Source organism: Panicum virgatum, chromosome 1N (genome assembly GCF_016808335.1).
Source record: "Panicum virgatum strain AP13 chromosome 1N, P.virgatum_v5, whole genome shotgun sequence".
Lineage (NCBI taxonomy): Eukaryota > Viridiplantae > Streptophyta > Magnoliopsida > Poales > Poaceae > Panicum > Panicum virgatum.
Window position 1 is genome coordinate 65,841,444 of NC_053145.1, and position 18,509 is coordinate 65,859,952.

An 18,509-nucleotide genomic window follows, 5' to 3' on the forward strand; every position below is an offset into this window, starting at 1 on the left:
CATGGCCAGGGGATCCCCGGACGGTGGCTGCCGCGCTGAGAGCCGGGGTGCGCGGGGCCACTGGAAGTGCAGGCTGCTCGGGTCCCTGGGCGGCCTCCTCCCACGGCGCGCGCGCTGCGTGGTGTGCCTGCAGGTGCAGCACGTCACCGGCCTGCCCCCGGCCGCGGAGGGACGCGGCGTGGTGGTCGGGTGGCGAAGCAAGGGCGGCGAGGGGGAGCACACCGCGCCGGCGCGGGTGACGCGGGGCGCGGCCGCGTTCGACGACGTGTTCCTGAACTACTTGAGCGCCGGCGGCGCCACGCTGCGGAACTTCACCGTGTGGGCGGCGCTCCTGGACTCGCCGGCGAACGGGGATCTCGGCGCGTTCCCCGTGGACCTCACCGAGGTCGCCGCCGCGGAGACCTCCAACCCCAAGTTCGGAGGCAAGGCGTTCAGCTTCCCGCTTGGCGGGGCGGCAGCCGGTGCGGTGCTCACCGTCAGCATCTACTGTAGAGTCATGGAGGCCGAGGAGAACCACGGAGGGGCTAATGGTACGTGATTATTGTTTTTTAATTAGTTGATGCGCAGAAGCTTTAATTTTTAGTTGCGTTGCATGCATCTAGTACTACACATATACAAATAATACATGCGAGGCAATATTCATATACGATAGATTAATTAGTTATTCATCAAAAATTAAAATCCAAAACCTTTATTTACCGACGAATTGAAGCTGTGTAGTTGTACGTTCATACATGCAGTAGCAGTATTAGTATGTTCAATTCGTGCACAGTATATTTATTATTTAGAAAGAATTCTCCATTCTATCAATTAAGTTTTGATGTTTTAGTGATGATTTGATATAGAAGCTGATGCATACACGGAATCAAATAAATAAAGGAACCCTAGTCATCAAGTGATTAAATTAAATGCGATGATCAACTGCGTCTGCATCGTGATGTTAATAATTACATACTTACATTAGGCAGCAATGCAACTGGTGGGTGATCGTGTACGTAGGTCATGCACGGGAGAAGAAGAACAAGGGCAAGGGCAAGGGCAAGGGCTCCTACGCCTCCTGCCTGCCGGACCTGAGCTGCCTCCGCAACCGGCAGGTGGCGGCGGCGGCATCCGGATCGGCGCGCCGTGCGACGTCCATCCGCTCCGACCGTGGCGGCTTCATCACGATCGAGAACTCGGTGGCCGAGATGGACGGCGGCGGCGCCGGCGGGGCGGCCTTCCGCGTGTCGGAGGACGTGGACGAGGAAGGCGCGGGGTTCATCACCATGGAGAAGGGCACGGTGTCGTCGCGGTCGAGGCGGCCGCTGCCCGACACGGTGTCGTCCGGGTCCGCCGACGAGGAGGACGAGAAGCCGTGCCTGTTCATGGAGCTGTCGGAGGAGGCCGCCTCCGTCACGTCGGCGTTCGACGTGGACAAGGTGGAGGACGAGTTCCTGGCGATGCTGGAGGACAAGTACTGGGCGAGGAGCAAGGAGATCGAGAAGGGGCTGAGCGTGAGCCTGGACCTGGGGCTGGACCTGGACTCGCTCATCAAGGACGCCGAGATGGAGCTCGCCAAGGCGGAGCAGGCGTGGAAGAGCAAGGTCGGCGCCGCCATCGTCGAGGAGGAGGAGTACAAGGAGCTCGTCCGGAGGTGGAGCGCCAGCAGGGAGACGACGATGACCATGACCACCCAGTCTGCTGCTGCTTCCACCGGCGGCTGCTCCTGGGGCTTGGGATTCGGGAGCCCAATCTGAGCGACCGAGCTAGATTATTCATGTTTAACCTCACATGAATATATATTCCAGAAATGCATTGCAATTTGCCTGCTAGCTGTAATATTGGTAAAAGGACAAACAAAAGAGCTGGATCATCTACCATGCATTGGCTCTTCAATCGATTCTTATTTCAGCTCGGGACCTTTGATTTCTTCTGCTTAAAGGTAGCCAAGGTCTTCGTATGGCTACAAAGAATTGGGCAGTGCTAAATGTGCAGGAAAATCGCCAAGCCTACCCAAGTTGGGTTAGGAACTGCCGTTTTGCTACCTCCAATTTTGGTTGTGTGATTAATTGTCCCTTGCCAGTTGAGCTAGGCATGTAGTGAAGCAACCAAATTTCAGCACTAAACAAGTGTAAAACCAAACTACAAAGCCATGCAAAATTTATCTCGACCAACACACACTAGCAGCCTCTAAAACAAACACTGCCTAGTTGATGCAGCAAGCAGCCACAAAACCTTCACTAACAGTCTGAACAACCATGCCAACAAACTGCTTCCAACTTTCTAAGCATCACCCGTCTCCTAGGCTCCTAGCAAGTCAGTCAATCCTCATGTTGCGTGATCGTGACTACAAAACAGCAGAAAGTGATCTGCTCAGCATCCGCTAGATTTGCTCACTCTTAGAACAAAAGCAAAGCGAACACAGCTCTAGCCAGAGCTCATGCATATACATACAGCCAAAGCTGGTCGACCTGGAGGAACGTCTCTGCTGATTGGCAGCGAAGGATTAGCGTATGGGGATCCACCAACAGGGCCGGTCCCCACAGGCCACATTTCAGCAGGGCCTGATTTCATGCCCCTCTACTGTGGACTACACATACGTGTTCACAGACTTCAACAGCCAGGCGAGCCTACCGATGCGGCAGGTTCCAACGAATCAAAGTGCGTCCCAGCAGAACAAACAAGATGTCCACAAGTACCAGTAAAGCATCCGCAGATAAATTCCACGTGTGGTTATTTTACACGGGGCACTGAAATAAACAACACTGGAAAACGCCGAATCAAGTCATTGCCTACCTAGCTAAAATTATACAGGTTACACAATATATGGGATTCAAAAGACAAAATTACTCGCCAAAACTGATGCTACCTGATAGATGCAAGCTGCTCCTACGCTAAAGAAATGTTTTTTTTTTGTGTACAGGTACAACAGAATAAGCAATCTACCTGGCTGGCCCTGGATCTTGAAAACCTGCAGGACCCGCTGCCAAGAATGGTCCCTGATTACGATGGGTAACGGCACAAGTCCATTCAATTTGATTGATATGAAACCTTCCTTTGAGCTATTTTGCAATCGTCATATGGTTTTCCAAATCCCACACCACAATCTTACCATCCAATCCTGTAAACCATTTGGCAAGGAACGTCAAAACAGGCTCAAACAAAGAGAGCTGGAAGCAATTGGGGGAGGCTCAGCTATGTATATATTATATAAACCTGACGTGCTGAATCGTTTTATAGTACCATCACGTCCTTTTGTCAACGGTACGATGCACCTGATGATATGAAGAAAGTATTACTCTAAATCATCAACAAGACCACACCACTGGACATACCAAAATAGAGATAAGCTAAAGAGTGTACGTTATGCAATTCTCATGGGCACCACCACGAGGCTTTGATGGTTCAACGGAGTCGCTACTAGTCCCTTGCTTTGATTGGCCATATAGCTTTCCAAGGGCTTCAGAGAGCTGAAATAAAAAAACTCAGGATTAGTTCGTGTGTGATGTTGACCTGCTGAGTTCAACTCAGTCACATAGATTAGTCTCTGTCTGTCTGTCATTGATCAGAACTTCAGCAGCACTGTAGCCATAAAGTCGTAGTCAGCTACTATTAAACTACATTTTACAGCCCTGGGAAAGCTTCAGCTACTGAACTAATTACATGTAGCGGTCAGTAAAGTCAATACACAAATAAGCACTAATTGCTAGCTATAACAGCAAGGTGCAGAAAAAAAAAGATGACTTACACTGACCACGTTTGCTGTGCCTAGTAATCTAGTACCGATTTTCCTAACCAGTCAAAAACTAGAATAGTTTGGCATCTAATAGATTGCTTGTGAATCTTTTTGACAAAGAATTTCATTTCCATTAGGGCCTGCTATGGCCCAATCCCAGCCCACCATTGCATTAGACTGGTGTTGGGTGCATCCAAACAAAGCCTTAATAAAAACCAGAATCAGATGGCCCACCAAACTGTTTTGCAAGCAGGGCCTGCAATATCGCAACAGCAATTCACCTAACACTCACCCATGCAGGACAAAGCAACCCTTTGATGAACATAGAGTGAATAGCACCCTTATACAATAGAACAATAACGACAAGGTATAATACCATAAGCACTGACTAACACAAGTTAATAATAAAGAAGAAAAAACACTACACCTGCGAGGCTTTTGAAGTTGATGGAGTAACTTTCCTCTCATCCAAGAATCTTACAAAACTCCTACACATAAAAGGGTGTAGCTATGGTGAAAAGAAATATGGACATAAAACTCGTAAAGGCTTTAGCTGTCATGGATGAAAATCAGAACTTGTTGCATATCCTGTAGAAATGTTTTTTTTTATCCAAAAAGTGCAACAGAGTATTTTGCCAGGGTACTGAGATTAAAAGAGTTAACAGACTTGAGGTATCCATAAAAATTTACAGGGTTCTTAGTACAGGAAGCACTAACTCAGTTTATAGCGCATCAAGAATAAAAGGGAAAGGAAATACAAGCAATATAAATAAGAGCTGTTACATAGACCTTTGCTTACCAAAGTCCAGTCTCATCAGCAGCAAAGATCATAGGATTGCAGTCAAATCCGACACCAATTACCGTGCGCTCAGAGACAAAAAGAACCTGAGAGTTTGAAGAGTCGTTTCAACATTATGAAATTCAGAAATCACCACATGCGACTAAATAATATCAGAAGGGAAAATGCTGACCCACATCACGGAGAGGCAGATCACGCAGCGCCAAATTTTGTGCAGCAGGAGCCGATTCAACTTCATCAACGAAATAAATCATGGAGTTGTGCCCTGGAATCAAAGTACATGTCAGCACAACAGCACAATTATTATGCGTTGATAACAGCACAACAGCACAATGGTGTCGTGAAAAATATGCGCATTTGGCAAACTCTCAATTAAAAAAAACTGTAGTGGAGAAATAACCTGCATATGCCAATGTTTTTCCACTAGCTGACCACCTTACACCAAATACCCAGGTAGATGAGAGATCAAGTTGAGCAATTTGCTGCATCCACATAAAACAGGAGAATAATGTTAAAAAGATATACAATCATAGGCCTATACACTCACTTCCAGTCTTCCATACAAAATAATAGACTTAATACGAAGCATTGTTCTCATCATGAAAAAATAATAATTTATCCTAAGTCTATGACAAACGGAATGATTTGGGCAAACATTTCGCACACAAAGAAAACTAAGCACAAAGCTAAGTTAAGCTTAGCTCATAAACAGATGAAGTGTTATTTTCAACAGTAAGCAGGGTGATAAAAAAATGTTGGTATACTTGAATTTCTAGTTACCGACAAAAGTTATAGATGTTCAGTTGCGGTCATTAGCCTAGTAAGTGATGCAACAAATGAACATGGAAAAATATCTGAATCTTGTCAAGGTACAAACTATGAGAAATATAGTTACATTCAACCAAGGGTGGAACCAGAATAAACCTAAAGGGGGTGCTGCACCATAGTCACAGAAATCGGGGTCGAGGGTACCCTTCCTCGACCCGGAAACACCGATCCCGTCCCAGAATGCGGGGTCATTTTCATCCCTGCCTTGTAAAAACCTCTCACAAGGACTGTATCCCGCTCCTCGACCCCATCGACCCCGAATCTTTGTGACTATGTGCTGAACCTCTTTTAATTAAGCTAATTTCATACTTTATATGTGAACTTCAGAGCTAAAGGGCTAGTTCTACATGTGAACTTCAGAGCAGAAGGGGGTGGATCTGCAGCACCCCCTGCAGATCCACCCCTGCATTCAACAGGTGGCATGATATCAAACTGAAGGATTTAAAAAATACCTCTCCAAATTTTGAATCAGTTGAAGTGCTTGATTGTGATCCCCTGGTCAGAAATGAAAAAAGGGTGTGAGACCAATAAAGCATTTTGAAGACCTAGATTCCTAGTAGATGTAAGGCTAGCATGTTCCACCTTGTATCCACACCCTTGATAAAAGTAGAGAATACTCTGCATTTACCATCAGTAGACGTTGTTGCAAGGTATATCTGAAGAAAAACAATAGCAGTCAAACCAGCATTACATTCAATGGGACCAGGCCTTGCATCTACATGACAAAACCAGTATCTACATAATAACTTGCATGTACAGAAAAATTACAGCAAAAGAAACTGCATCATGTTATCCAATATTTATTATGGCATTGATGGAGGTTCTCAAATACGTTAAAGGGGGTAACAATAATAAACTCACATTGTTTGGATGCCATGCTAGACTAGTGACAGAAGATTCATGCCTTTTCCTGATAACCTTGCTAATCCACCTGTAGCCCAGCGCAGGATACAGACAGTTAAAGACACGTATCAATAGTGTCACATCAACCTTGCTAATTGCCAGAAATAGATCAGTACAAAACATGTTCAATGGCTCATCAGTCACCAATTGGGACGTACAACAAAAGATAGTGGAAAACTAAGGTCATCTAGAAAACAGTTGTCAATGAATGGAAAGGGTTGGGAACTGAGAATCAATACCAGTTGTTTTCTTGTTCATAGTAGCAAATACACACAGATTTGGCACCACTTCCCACGGCGAACTTGTTTTCTGCAAATAATACATAAAGAGTGTTTAAGGAAATAGATCATAATTATTTGGAAAAAAAATACCGTAAAAGGTTTTCTTTCTCATGTTCAGCACGGTGTTGCAACAAAATAAGGAAGCAAGGTTAGGATAATATGACTACCTAAGGCAACTAATTAATTAATATGTTAGCATCACAGGACAGATATATGTTAGCATTACAGAATTCAACTATGGTCAGTAATCAGTTGTTTATCAATTAATTTTGAGCTAACATCTAGTAAGTAACCAGGTGATCAGAAGCAGCAAAGAAAAAATATCGAACTTCAAAGTTCCCACGTGTGTGGAACGGAGAAAGAGGAGAGCATTACACTTGGATAATCTATTCATTTAGCCAATAGCGTGAGAAAATGTCCACTTTGTAAAAGAGAATATGAAGGGAAGATCATTAACTAACCTTTCGGGCTCCATTGAACACATAAAGCTGCACGGTTTAACTTTAGAATAACAAGGGTAGGTATCCAATCAGATCCTTCTTGTGTCCAAACATATCTGCAGACAGTACAAGGGAAAAGGGAAAATGCATTGATTAACTGTTTCAATAAGAAGAAAGACACATCTTCTAGGAATCTGCAGTTTGACGTGTACTTACGAATTTCTATCATGTGAAACTGTTACAATTTTGTTGGATGATCTACTCCAATCTATTCCCGAAACTATTTGATCATGCTGCAAGATTAAATATAAACAGAAATAAGGTAATGAATTGCATTCTTATCTTATTAGAAAGTACAAAAAGATTCTTTGTGAGACAAACAGGACCACTACCTTTGACAGAACATGAAGTTTCTCCCACTTGTCTGTGAAAAACTTATAAATATGCACTTCATTGTTGTTTGGACAAAAGGCAATCACTGCACAAGAGGACAAGGTTTCCAGTCAAATTAAGGATCAAACTCCATGATAGGTGCAATTGCAAAATAGAAAAAAAGAGAGTAAAATGTCATATATATTTAGCCCTATAAGAAGGAAAGCAATGCTTTCTTTCTTCTTCTTCTTAAATTGCACTAGGCTGTTTGTCATTGCAAGCAAACACATCATCTACTTTGCAGCATTTTTCCTACAAACAACTCAAATGATGGCATACACCATAATCAACTCGATAGTAGAGGAGAGCCGTCATTTATTCACCCAATTCAAGGTAAATATTCAATGCAAAAATGAATTTTCATGATCTATTTTTCCTACAGACTATTGTGGTCATAAGGAAAATGTTCAACACAATCAGGAATCGAATGGTTCATTCACCCATTCCAAGCAACTTGCCAGGCATTACAGTAAATATAATGCATATTTCAGTACTAGTATAATTTTCACATGCTCCTCTATCAGCAGTAAGTAGTAACACAGCAAAAATGTTGTTATATAATAAGGGCAAAAATAAGCAAAAAGGTGTTTTCAGAAGGTGGCTACTGCAAAGTGCAAAGAGTGGTCCAATTCACCTTATAACCATGTCTGTTTGCCAACATGGTCCATGGAATAACCTTTAGACGTGGCAATTAGCGTTTGATCCCTACGGATGACAGAGACACTCGACGCACGAACCGAAACCCTAAGAAATCCGATCCTGGAACCCACGCCTAGTAATCCGGAGCCCCCGCGCCTGGTCAACCACCGGCGGAAACCAGCCGCGGCGATTCAGAATCGGCAGGGACGGGCGCGTAGGAAGGAGCGAGATCTAGAGCGGGGGGAGAGGAGGGGGAGGGCGTTACTCGACTGGTCGGGGCTCCAGGCGTGGCAGGTGATGCACTCGGCGAACTGGTGGATCGCCACCGCCGCCGTCGCCGCCATCGGGGACGCGAGGCCAGCGGAAAGGCGAGAGGGGAGCTCGGGGCTGGGACGAAATGGTCGACGCAGGGAAGGCAGAGGCAGAGAGTGGAGGCGAAGGGAAGGGCCACTAGTAGGCCTACATGACAAACTTGGTTTGCAAGTGGGCCAAGACTAGGTAGGATGGGCGCACGGCCCGCGGAGCCCTCACCGGCCCACCTAACAATACCAGCAGCGAGGGCCCGTCTGCTCACCTGCCTGCTCTGCTCATGTCCCATCAAAATTTCACAAAAAGACAAATGTCCGCATGAAGTACTAAATGAAGTCTATTTGCAAAACTTTTTCAGGGATGGGTATAACTTTTCGAGACGAATCTAATGAGCCAAATTTCATCATGATTGGCTACAGTGATGCTACAGCGACCGCGCTCAATCATCCCCTGATCGTGCGTTCAAATGCCTCATTAGCTAGAGCAACTGCTACAGTACCGTAATTGTGGAGGTAATTTTGTAATTAGACTTTATTTAATACCCTTAATTAGTGGTCAAAGTATTAAAAAGTTTTCCTCAAAACTTTTTCACAAAGTAACCAAACTAGGCCATATTGGCATCGTACAGGCACCTGCCTTCGATTCAATGGTGCCTGCCATTGAATTGACTTTCTCTCAGTGCTTGCTCATTCATCTCGTTTTCATCATCATTGAGGCCGGGTAGCCAGCAGTCACAGATTGCTCATCGTCCTTAGCTTTAGGCCCGGCTCATTTCAAGTCGCCAAAAAAGAAAGGTGTGAGATGAAGAGGAACCCCTTCTTTTTCTTGGTACGCTTTTGTTTTGTGCTCGATGCACTCCGACCATCGGAATATAGCTGCAATCATTGTCCCTCTAGCTAAGGTGGTAGATTGATGGCAGCTCCTCCATCATCGCTCGGGGGTCTAGTCTATTATTATTCTCTGAACGCCTTTTCTTTTCTGCATTTTTCAGATTCTCTCAACTCCTCGCAAAAGATGACGGACCGCAGCCGCAGGTAGTAGAAAAGGAAGATAACAGACAGGAATGAGACTGAGACAAGCCTACCTACATGCCGCACGGGCTGACAACGATCCATTCTGGGCCGAGATGAAAGGCCCAATTTATGTACAACAGGCCCACAACAACCATGCATGGGCCGGGGTGCGTCTTTGGAACAAGACCAACTCCTGGCCCATGCATTTTCTAATCCAGGTCACTTGCATCGAAGAATGCTACGTGCACACAGAAAACACCAGGCCAGCGTCGTTGGGCGCAGCGTCGCCTTCCCTTGTCCGGCTCGTCCATCTCCTCGTGGCCCGCGTGGCAGTGGCGCACGCACCGGAAACTACGAGCCAATTCCTTCAATGTCATTAAAATTTTAGTCAATAATTACCATTATCCTCACATGTCATAGACATAAAAAAATTCTTTTACTGACATTTAGTCAATTCTTTTAACTCGGAAACTACTGGATTGAGGGGGCAGGAGAGCCTGCACTCCAGGCATTCACCTGTCCAGCAGCGTCTGGCCCCACTGTCAGTCAGCAGCAGGCCGGCCGGTGACCCGGGACCACCACAAGCCACCCTCGAAGACAGCAAGGAAAGATTACCACACGTCCCACGTGACACGGCTCCTTCCGCTGCCACTGCAGGTGGGTCCCGCACAGCCCGGTCCACCTGTCCGTGGCGGGTGGCGCCAGTTGCGAGCAGCCGAGTCCTAGAAATAAGCCACATCCAGCAGCCACCCTCCAGTTCCATTTGCCTGCCTTGTTCAGTTGCGCTTCGTCTTCCTCCCCACCTCGCCGCGCAGATCGGAGAGCGGGCGAGCCAAGGAGGAAGGAGGGGAGAGCCGACGATCCAGGCAAGCAAGATGCAGTACAAGAACCTGGGCCGCTCGGGGCTGCGCGTCAGCCAGCTCTCGTACGGGGCCTGGGTCACCTTCGGCAACCAGCTCGACGTCAAGGAGGCCAAGGCGCTGCTGCAGGCGTGCCGCGACGCCGGCGTCAACTTCTTCGACAACGCCGAGGTCTACGCCAACGGCCGCGCCGAGGAGATCATGGGCCAGGCCATCCGCGACCTCGGCTGGCGCCGCTCCGACGTCGTCATCTCCACCAAGCTCTTCTGGGGCGGCCAGGGGCCCAACGACAAGGGCCTCTCCCGCAAGCACATCGTCGAGGGCCTCAAGGGCTCGCTCAAGCGCCTCGACATGGACTACGTCGACATCGTCTACTGCCACCGCCCCGACGCCTCCACGCCCATCGAGGAGACCGTGCGCGCCATGAACTGGGTCATCGACCAGGGATGGGCCTTCTGCTGGGGCACGTCCGAGTGGTCCGCGCAGCAGATCACCGAGGCATGGGCGGTCGCCAACCGCCTCGACCTCGTCGGGCCCATCGTCGAGCAGCCAGAGTACAACCTCTTCTCGCGACACAAGGTCAGCGTCAGTCCAATCTTCCGATCCAATTCCCTCAAAAACTCGATCCCATTAATAATAATGCGGATTTCATGCCATGGATTTCGTACAATCCCAAGGTGGATTTCACGCCATGGATTCGTACTTGTCGCGCGCTCTTCAGCCGTACTTGCGGGTTCGTCGGGGATGGGGATCCTATCCTACCTACATGATAACTTCCTCCAATTCAATGGATAGTATTCAGTTAGCCGTACTCAGTTAACCGTACTCACTGACGCTGGATGGATCTTTGACTTGGGAGCTGCAGTACTCTCCTCTGGGTGTGTGTGTGTGTGTTTTTCATGTCTCGGAACACAGGACTGTTAAAATGGGAAGGGGGTATTTGGTTGATTTAATTGGAATTCAGTACAATTGCTGCTGCTGGGAAAGTAGGTCACCATGGTACAGTGCTCTGTGGGTAGGATACTTGGATTAGGTAACGGTTCTTCTTGGCATTTATTCGCTCTTTGATGAGGCAAAGTAGATAGTTGCTGCTATAGATTCTGTTTTGTAGGCACGCATGGTCACGAGTACGTTCTCTCCATGGGCAAGCTGCTTGGTTTCCTCCTGAGAGCATTGGTTTGTTGAGATGAAGATGACAGATCCTCTTCTTCACCCACCAGATAGGCGGCTAGTATGATAATTATCAATCTGCCTGACTGCCTCCAGGAGGGCGACTCCTAAAAATATAATCTTTCTTGATGTAACCCACAGCTCCGCACAGCTCTAGAAATGCTGCTAGACAGCAATACCAACCTTGCATAGTTGTGTATGCTTTTGGTCCATTTAGGATGCCAGGCACAAGACAGCTCAATGCTGATAATGAAATGAAAGCTTTTGTGTAACAATATGCCACGTGGTATGGACAATTTAGAGCTAGACAAAAAGGAATATGTTTTTATGCTAGCAACACATACTCAGTTTGATGCTTAGTTTTAGTCAAGCGGTCAATTAGTTTTAGTAAGGAGTCCATTTAGTATTTGGTTTAAACTCACCATCAAACAGAAGAAGCCACCAACCTATCCCTGTCAATGTTGCATTTAAATTAATTGGTAGTGGTTACTACTCATTCCAGGTTGGGTGCTAACTAAACAAAACTATATGATCCATGAAAATCGCCTGTGCAAGTTGTAGGTTCGATTTTAAATTCTTGCTATATTTAAGTGCTGCAGCTGGGATGTAGATCTTTTATAAAGTTCAGGAGCAGACCTTGGTTCAGGTTACAGCAACAAGAGCATAATTACATAAACAAAAATTTATGTTTGGTCAATGGGGTAGGGTTGTAACCAGAGATTAAAAAAAGAGGAACTATACTCAGCTCATTCGTTATTCTTTCAAAATGGAACTGGAGGACTCAGAAGCTACTAGGAACCTTTTACTGTAAGGATCTTCCATGCTTGATACCAGAACAATTATGGAAGCCTGGGATGTTAACTGCATTACCTACTTTGTTCCAAATGAAACAGAATTTTTTTTACTGAAACTGAAACAGCAAATTACACAGTCTACTCCCTCCGTTCCAAATTATAAGTCATTTTGGTAAATTTAGATACATAATTTTTGCTATGTATCCAGACATTATGTTTATCTATCAAAAGCTATGTATCTTTGATTTGCCAAAATGACCTACAATTTGGAATGTAGTACCTTTTAGAGGAACTTCTAAACTGCATCTTGAGAATCTAGGGTACATGCTATTTAGACACATCTGACTAGTGATACGTCTGATACTTCTCAACGACTCATCCTTCAGTTACATTATTTTGCAACTTTGCTAGGATTTCTCATTTCCATGTCCATTTTACATCAAAAATTCAGTGAGCATAATAATAAAAAAAATTTGTTAGCTTCAGGTAGTAACAGGTTTGTCATCCAGTGTTGTAAATATTTTTTTTTCATTTTTAGTCTATGTAGTAGATCATATACAATTTTTTGCGTGCCTGTTAGTTCATTTTTAATCTATGTAGTGAATCAGATACAATTTGTTGCATGCCTAATCAAGCTGGTTTGGCCTATCAGTTCAGTATGAAACTCTGATATGGACTTGCTATTTTGCACTTTGCATTATTTTGTGTCTCTGATATTTGTTCTCCTTTTTGTGGACATATCTTTTTGAGATTCCATGGTTCAATAGTAAACACCATTTACTCTTGAATGATTTCCATTTTTTTTTGTTTGAAACAGATCAGCTTATGCATGCAGTTTGTCTTACAAGAACACTTCTTTTCTGCAGGTTGAGTCCGAGTTTGTACCTCTTTACAGCACCTATGGTATTGGTTTAACTACTTGGAGTCCTCTAGCTTCAGGAGTACTAACTGGAAAATATGGCAAAGGGAACATACCTGCTGATAGCAGGTTTGCCCTAGACAATTACAAGGTAATTATTTTACATCAGGCCAGTACTTTTGTTCTTAACTTCTAGTGATTTAGAATACCGATTACCAAAACTTAAGGTTTACTTCCCCATCCTCATATCATTATCTCTGTGAGTACATTACATTGCTACTATAGTGCTAGCGATTAAAATAGCTAACTATTCCCTCTGTTCCCAATTATAGGTTGTTTTGAGATTTCTAGATATATCGATTTTGCTATGCACCTAGATACATAGTAAAATTATGTATATAGATTTGCCAGAACGACCTACAATTTGAAACGGAGGAGATACTAATTTCTGCTGACCAACATTGTTCAGCTACACCGCTATTTAATCATGGCATAGTATTTGGAAGCTCCCATTGACAGCCTCTGTGCCCTCTTGTGTGTTCAACCATAGTCTTGTTTCCTCTCTGAACTAGGTTTTTTATTTTACCACTGGTGTCTGTTGTTCTTCTCGGACTTGTAATAAGGTAGTTTAATCTGGAGGCGGTCTTGGGAATCCCAAGGCTGTGGGTGGCTCGGTTGGGGAGCTCCATTGGTTTGAAGGTCAAACCTGTGGTGGGTACCCCCCCCCCCCTGCTTACCGAACCATTCCTGCTCCTCTTACCCCCTCTTCTGCCTCCTTTCTTCTCTCTGTGTGCAAGGACGCTGGGTATTTCCATTCTGGTAATGGAAATGGGGTTCGCCTCGATTTGAGGGGAAAAAATAATGATGGCATAAAACTCGCAATTGCTGTATAAGTTATGCTAATCATTTGATGTTAGCTTATAGTTGCTTGATGTCACAGCTGCAGAATCAATGTATAAGAAGAATGTGACACAACTTCGTAGGAATTAACCTTTTCGTTAGCAGCTACTAGTTTGGTTCTGCTTTTATCTTTAAGTTTACTAATATGTACTCAGTAAATCTGTTGTTATACCTTCTGAGTATTTTCTAGTTGATTTGTTTCGTGTACCTCGGGTTTCCAGAACTTGGCTAACAGATCCCTGGTCGACGAGACGCTCCGTAAAGTGAATGGGCTAAAACCCATTGCCGCTGAACTTGGTGTCTCATTAGCTCAACTTTCAATTGCTTGGTGTGCATCAAACCCCAATGTCTCATCTGTGATCACAGGAGCCACTAAAGAAAGCCAGGTACATTTTGCTCTGTAGAGAATTTTTGCTTTGTTAGGCAAGCATTGCTAAACTGGTAATGTTAACTTCCGCCCCATTTGGCAACTGCATGAACAGATTGTGGAGAACATGAAGGCTCTTGATGCCATTCCTCTGCTGACTCCGGAGGTCCTCGACAAGATCGAGGCGGTAGTCCAAAGCAGGCCGAAACGCACTGAGTCATACAGGTGAAGTGGGTGCAGAATGAGTGCCAGGGAGAGATTCGGCTTTCATCTGATCAGAGTTTAGGCCATGCTACCTCACCAGCGTTTGATATCATGGAACTATATGCATGCTCTTGTGTATTCTGGGTGTCCAGTCGTGGTGCTGTGTTCAAAACATTTCCCATGTGGTCACGAACAGTAGTTTGTCCTTGTGTATTCTGCATTTCCCGATGGCATCTATTCCGATTCCTGGTATTCCGTCCTGCTTGCATTGTGAAATTTGTGGAGGATCCGTCTTTCAACAAGAAGAATTATTGAGGACCCTGGATGATATGATCCTACTGGTTCTGCTGCAAGATTTCTATCCTGTGCTGTGTCAGCTATGTTCTGTTGGTTGTAGGAATTTCAAGTCCAGTCCTCTGAACAGATAAACCGGTTACCATCGGCGTGCTCCATGTCTTCACGGCAAAGGCAACGTAGCTTTCGGGCTGCTGTTCAACGCGCGATCGCATTCATTCGCGAGGTAGGTTCAGAGGCACGATCGGCCACAGGGATCCGCCATGAACAACCAGCAAAGTGAGCTATCAGCAGCAGCCACGGAGCAGCTTTCAAGGGGCGTGCAAATGGCGCTTTCCACTTGACATTTTGTCTCCTTCGGTGGTTGGCATCAGAGACCGCAACAATTTGCACATCCATTCAGATATAAACATGAATATGAAACAAGTGGAACAAATACTATTGCCACAGCACAAAAGGGGAAAAAAAAAGAAAAACCGACACTTTGGGCGACCATGCCTCAGATAAAAACAGTGTGGACAGAAGAGACGGGGAGGATGCTCATAGCCATGAGAAGAGCCCTGAAAGAGGGCACCGAAGGGCAAGTAAAAAGAATAGAATAGAACACGGTGGTGTGGCTCCTTCACAGCGCTTCTACTATTTCCACTAGACACAAGTAATCTCACAACTATGCCAAAGATACGGACTGCTGTTATGTGATATGAAACAAATTTCAAGCTTCACCAGTGGTATAGCTCTCTAGATCGAACGCCATCAGTGCTTCTCAAGTTCTAGCTCTTGTGAAAGCTGCAGCTCTGTGAACCCCTTGGAATCGCAGACCTGCAGTACAAAGTTTGGAATTTTGGCATCAAGACAAGGGTACAACCAAAATGCATAAGTGTTTGCTAATTACATCGCTATAAAGCTAGCTACTCAGTAGATAACCAGCATGCAGTAAACCTTCAAATGTTTTACTATGCCTGGGTTGAAGAAGAGAGAGCGAAGAATCTAACCCAGACCATTAGCATCTGATGCCCTCATGATCTTGAGCCTCTTCACTGAACCTACAAACATCCTGAAGAGAAAGACAATAAGCCATCTGAAATAGATATTCCAAGACACTTCGAAAACAGTCAACGATAAGATCTAATGTTCAGCACTTCAGCTTCTAATTGCTAACATAGTGTAGGAGACTTACTCCCATGGAACATCTCCGACGAGCATCCAATCCCCATCCCTGTCCTCATAGGTGAGCTGATATTCCGATGAGCTGTCCAATAGATTCAGAGACTTTGCACTACCTGACAATGTCATGATCAATACAAATCAGGTTCAGGAATAAGTGCAGAGAAAGCATTCTCGGAAGCTTAAGAAACTATATTTAGAATAGCATCATCTCTTAAGTATAGTTTTTTTATTATACAGCCCCACTGCCACAACTATGGCATCATAGACCCTGATGCGTGTGTGCGTTCCGTTACAGAGGTTGGAAGTGTATTTTAAGACTTTATATCAAATCGAAGTAATGCTCCTGAAACTTAATAAAGCTTCCTTATTGGAAAAAAATAGACTCAGAAGATCACTGAATTGTTTAATCAAATGAATGATCCATAGCATTTCCGACCCATTCCAACATTACCATTAGCAGCAATACTACATTTCGGAGTGACGGTTGTGAGAAAAAGAAAAGAACTCTAAACCTCTACACCATATAGGTTGGCATGATCAGAATATGCACTACATTACACTAGTTGAAGTAAAGGATCGGAGTATGACTTACTAGAAGTGTAAAGACTGATGGATGGCTTCATGAACATCAGCTCAAGTGCTGAGGCAAGAGTCTTATACGAACGATGGGCGTTAAGATCGACCTTCCTTCCAATGATATCTCCATCCATGTTCACCTTCACCCAACCGACAACCCGCCCTTTCTTCTCGCTCTCCTCCTTGTCTTTCTGCATGTCAGATTCATCAGCGGCCTTCTTGGTGCTAGCCTCTGAAGCATTGTCTTTGGCCTGGTTGAATAGGCTGTTCATCCTGAAAGTTCTTATGGGTGGCCATCCCACCACTCCAAAGCTGCTACCAAACCGGAAAATGCCATCGAGATTAGTTGAAGTTGATTTGCGTAGCTCGTCAAGCAAGGAAATGATGTTTTTTTAACTAAGAAAATGATGCCACATTCAGTATTTCAGACATAATATCATGATACTGTTTTCCTGTCAAGAAAATATTGGAGATTGCAGATCTGCAGGGCAATGCAACCAAGAAAAGACTCATTTTTATTCTCTCTCCGAGTTTTGCAGGATGTTCAGGGTAAAAAAAAAACTTTCAATTATAGAAGGGTTGCAAATTAGGTAGCTTTGGCAAAAATAATTAGCCTTAACCCCTTAGGGAGTTGTGCGCATAAACAAGAAAGAAGGCTTATTTTTTGGGGAAAAATATGTTTTAATGCACGGTAACCCATCATCCTACGATCCTGACAGCAAGCAGAACAAATAGGCACTTACAGAGATTCTAACTTTTTTCCTTGAAAAATAAAGTGGATGCTTGCAGATGTTCTGCGTAGATGCAGGAGAAGCGTGCACATAGTTGTTCTTGCTGCTCACCTCTGTGGGTGGCCAGAAGCGACCGTCCCCGGCGAGATGGTGGCGTTGGGCGCTGTATCCGCCTTGGCCCTCTTGCTGGCCGCCGCTGCCCCTGCTGCGGGGGAGGAGGAGGACACGGAGGAGTCCGGAGACAGGGCCCCCGGCTGCAGGTCCCTGGCCGTCAGGATCCGGCACGGCGCTGGCGATGGGGGCTGCTGCTGCTGCTGCTGCTGCTTCTTGGAGCCTAGGCAGAGCCCCAGCTCCAGCTCGTCGTCCTCCACCTCCTCCTCCGCCGCCGCATCCGGAGGCGGGTCGCCGGCGATAAACGCCACCGTGGGCCCCGCTCCTCCTCTCATCGCGCTGCTCGTTCTTGGCTCAGTGACTGCGGGTCTGCGGCGAGGGAGGGGGTGTGTTTTGGGAGAGACACCTCGAGAGGGAGGAAAGGAGCATGTTACTATTATCTGAGCTGAGCTCTGGGTGTGCGACTGTGCGTGCAGGGCAGTATGAAGCTTTCGCCTCCTGCAATCCTGACGTGTGGGCCCTGCAATGCCGGGATGGCACCTAATTGTTAGGGGCACCAGCAGCCACATTCTATATTCTAGGGTATGACTTTGGTATTAATTAATAAAATAATAATAATGTTTCTTGCCTAATAAATGGCCGGCATATGGGTATGGTTCTCGGCTTCTAGCTAAGCTCGAAATCGTAGAGCTTGTTTTCTTATGGAAGCATATTATCTGTAGAATAAAAATACAACCATATTAATGGTTTTATTCTTCGAGGTTTACATGTTTTGTTCTTGCTTCGATCATCCTTTTACATATATTTATCTTGTGCAAATCTCGACAATGGGCAGGGAAAGGCATTGTGATCGAAGCAAAAGGATGTTGGGATTCAAGAGGAACTATCAACAAGCATGTAGAAAGCGATTTCCTGCTAATGTTGCTGATGAGAATTGTTGCATATGTTGGGGGAGGAAGTTATAGGAAAACTGCAAGGATTTACTACAATAGCGCATGATTTACTACAATAGCGCATGAATTTACTACAGCTATTTAGATAAAGATAACAAGTCATATGACGTTGAATGGCACCACATATTAATCGATGAGCCATTTTTCTTTTTTTCTTAAGGAGA

The 18,509-nt window shown here is 45.2% G+C and overlaps 3 protein-coding genes across 10 annotated transcripts; 1 reads left to right on the forward strand and 2 right to left on the reverse strand.

Moving 5' to 3' along the window:
- Window positions 1-2,653: 2,653 nt before the first annotated feature.
- Window positions 2,654-8,472, reverse strand: LOC120657615 (actin-related protein 2/3 complex subunit 1B-like). 2 transcript variants are annotated; one of them, XM_039935983.1, is made up of 15 exons: window positions 8,303-8,472; window positions 7,359-7,444; window positions 7,183-7,259; window positions 6,988-7,082; window positions 6,485-6,554; window positions 6,204-6,273; window positions 5,925-5,998; window positions 5,795-5,837; window positions 4,915-4,996; window positions 4,691-4,779; window positions 4,515-4,600; window positions 4,143-4,203; window positions 3,343-3,449; window positions 3,196-3,254; window positions 2,654-3,100 (listed from the first exon to the last, which is right to left on the reverse strand). In XM_039935983.1, exons 1-15 carry the CDS (start codon window positions 8,379-8,381, stop codon window positions 3,042-3,044), a joined length of 1,137 nt encoding a protein of 378 aa, XP_039791917.1. In that variant the 5' UTR covers window positions 8,382-8,472; the 3' UTR covers window positions 2,654-3,041. The 2 variants fall into 2 exon arrangements, 1 of the variants encoding a protein (XP_039791917.1); XR_005668247.1 differs by having other exon boundaries at window positions 4,687-4,779; window positions 6,988-7,259; window positions 8,303-8,458.
- Window positions 8,473-10,110: 1,638 nt separating this feature from the next.
- LOC120657616 (probable voltage-gated potassium channel subunit beta) lies at window positions 10,111-14,864 on the forward strand. The gene is made up of 4 exons (XM_039935984.1): window positions 10,111-10,798; window positions 13,050-13,193; window positions 14,164-14,328; window positions 14,425-14,864. Exons 1-4 carry the CDS (start codon window positions 10,235-10,237, stop codon window positions 14,536-14,538), a joined length of 987 nt encoding a protein of 328 aa, XP_039791918.1. The 5' UTR covers window positions 10,111-10,234; the 3' UTR covers window positions 14,539-14,864.
- Window positions 14,865-15,182: 318 nt separating this feature from the next.
- LOC120657618 (auxin-responsive protein IAA10-like) lies at window positions 15,183-17,849 on the reverse strand. Of its 7 annotated transcripts, none has more exons than XM_039935987.1 (5): window positions 17,393-17,849; window positions 16,567-16,865; window positions 15,985-16,087; window positions 15,806-15,861; window positions 15,183-15,626 (listed from the first exon to the last, which is right to left on the reverse strand). In XM_039935987.1, exons 1-5 carry the CDS (start codon window positions 17,725-17,727, stop codon window positions 15,571-15,573), a joined length of 849 nt encoding a protein of 282 aa, XP_039791921.1. In that variant the 5' UTR covers window positions 17,728-17,849; the 3' UTR covers window positions 15,183-15,570. The 7 variants fall into 7 exon arrangements, with proteins under 7 accessions (XP_039791921.1, XP_039791924.1, XP_039791923.1 ...); XM_039935990.1 differs by having other exon boundaries at window positions 15,767-15,861; XM_039935989.1 differs by having other exon boundaries at window positions 15,747-15,861.
- Window positions 17,850-18,509: the final 660 nt, after the last annotated feature.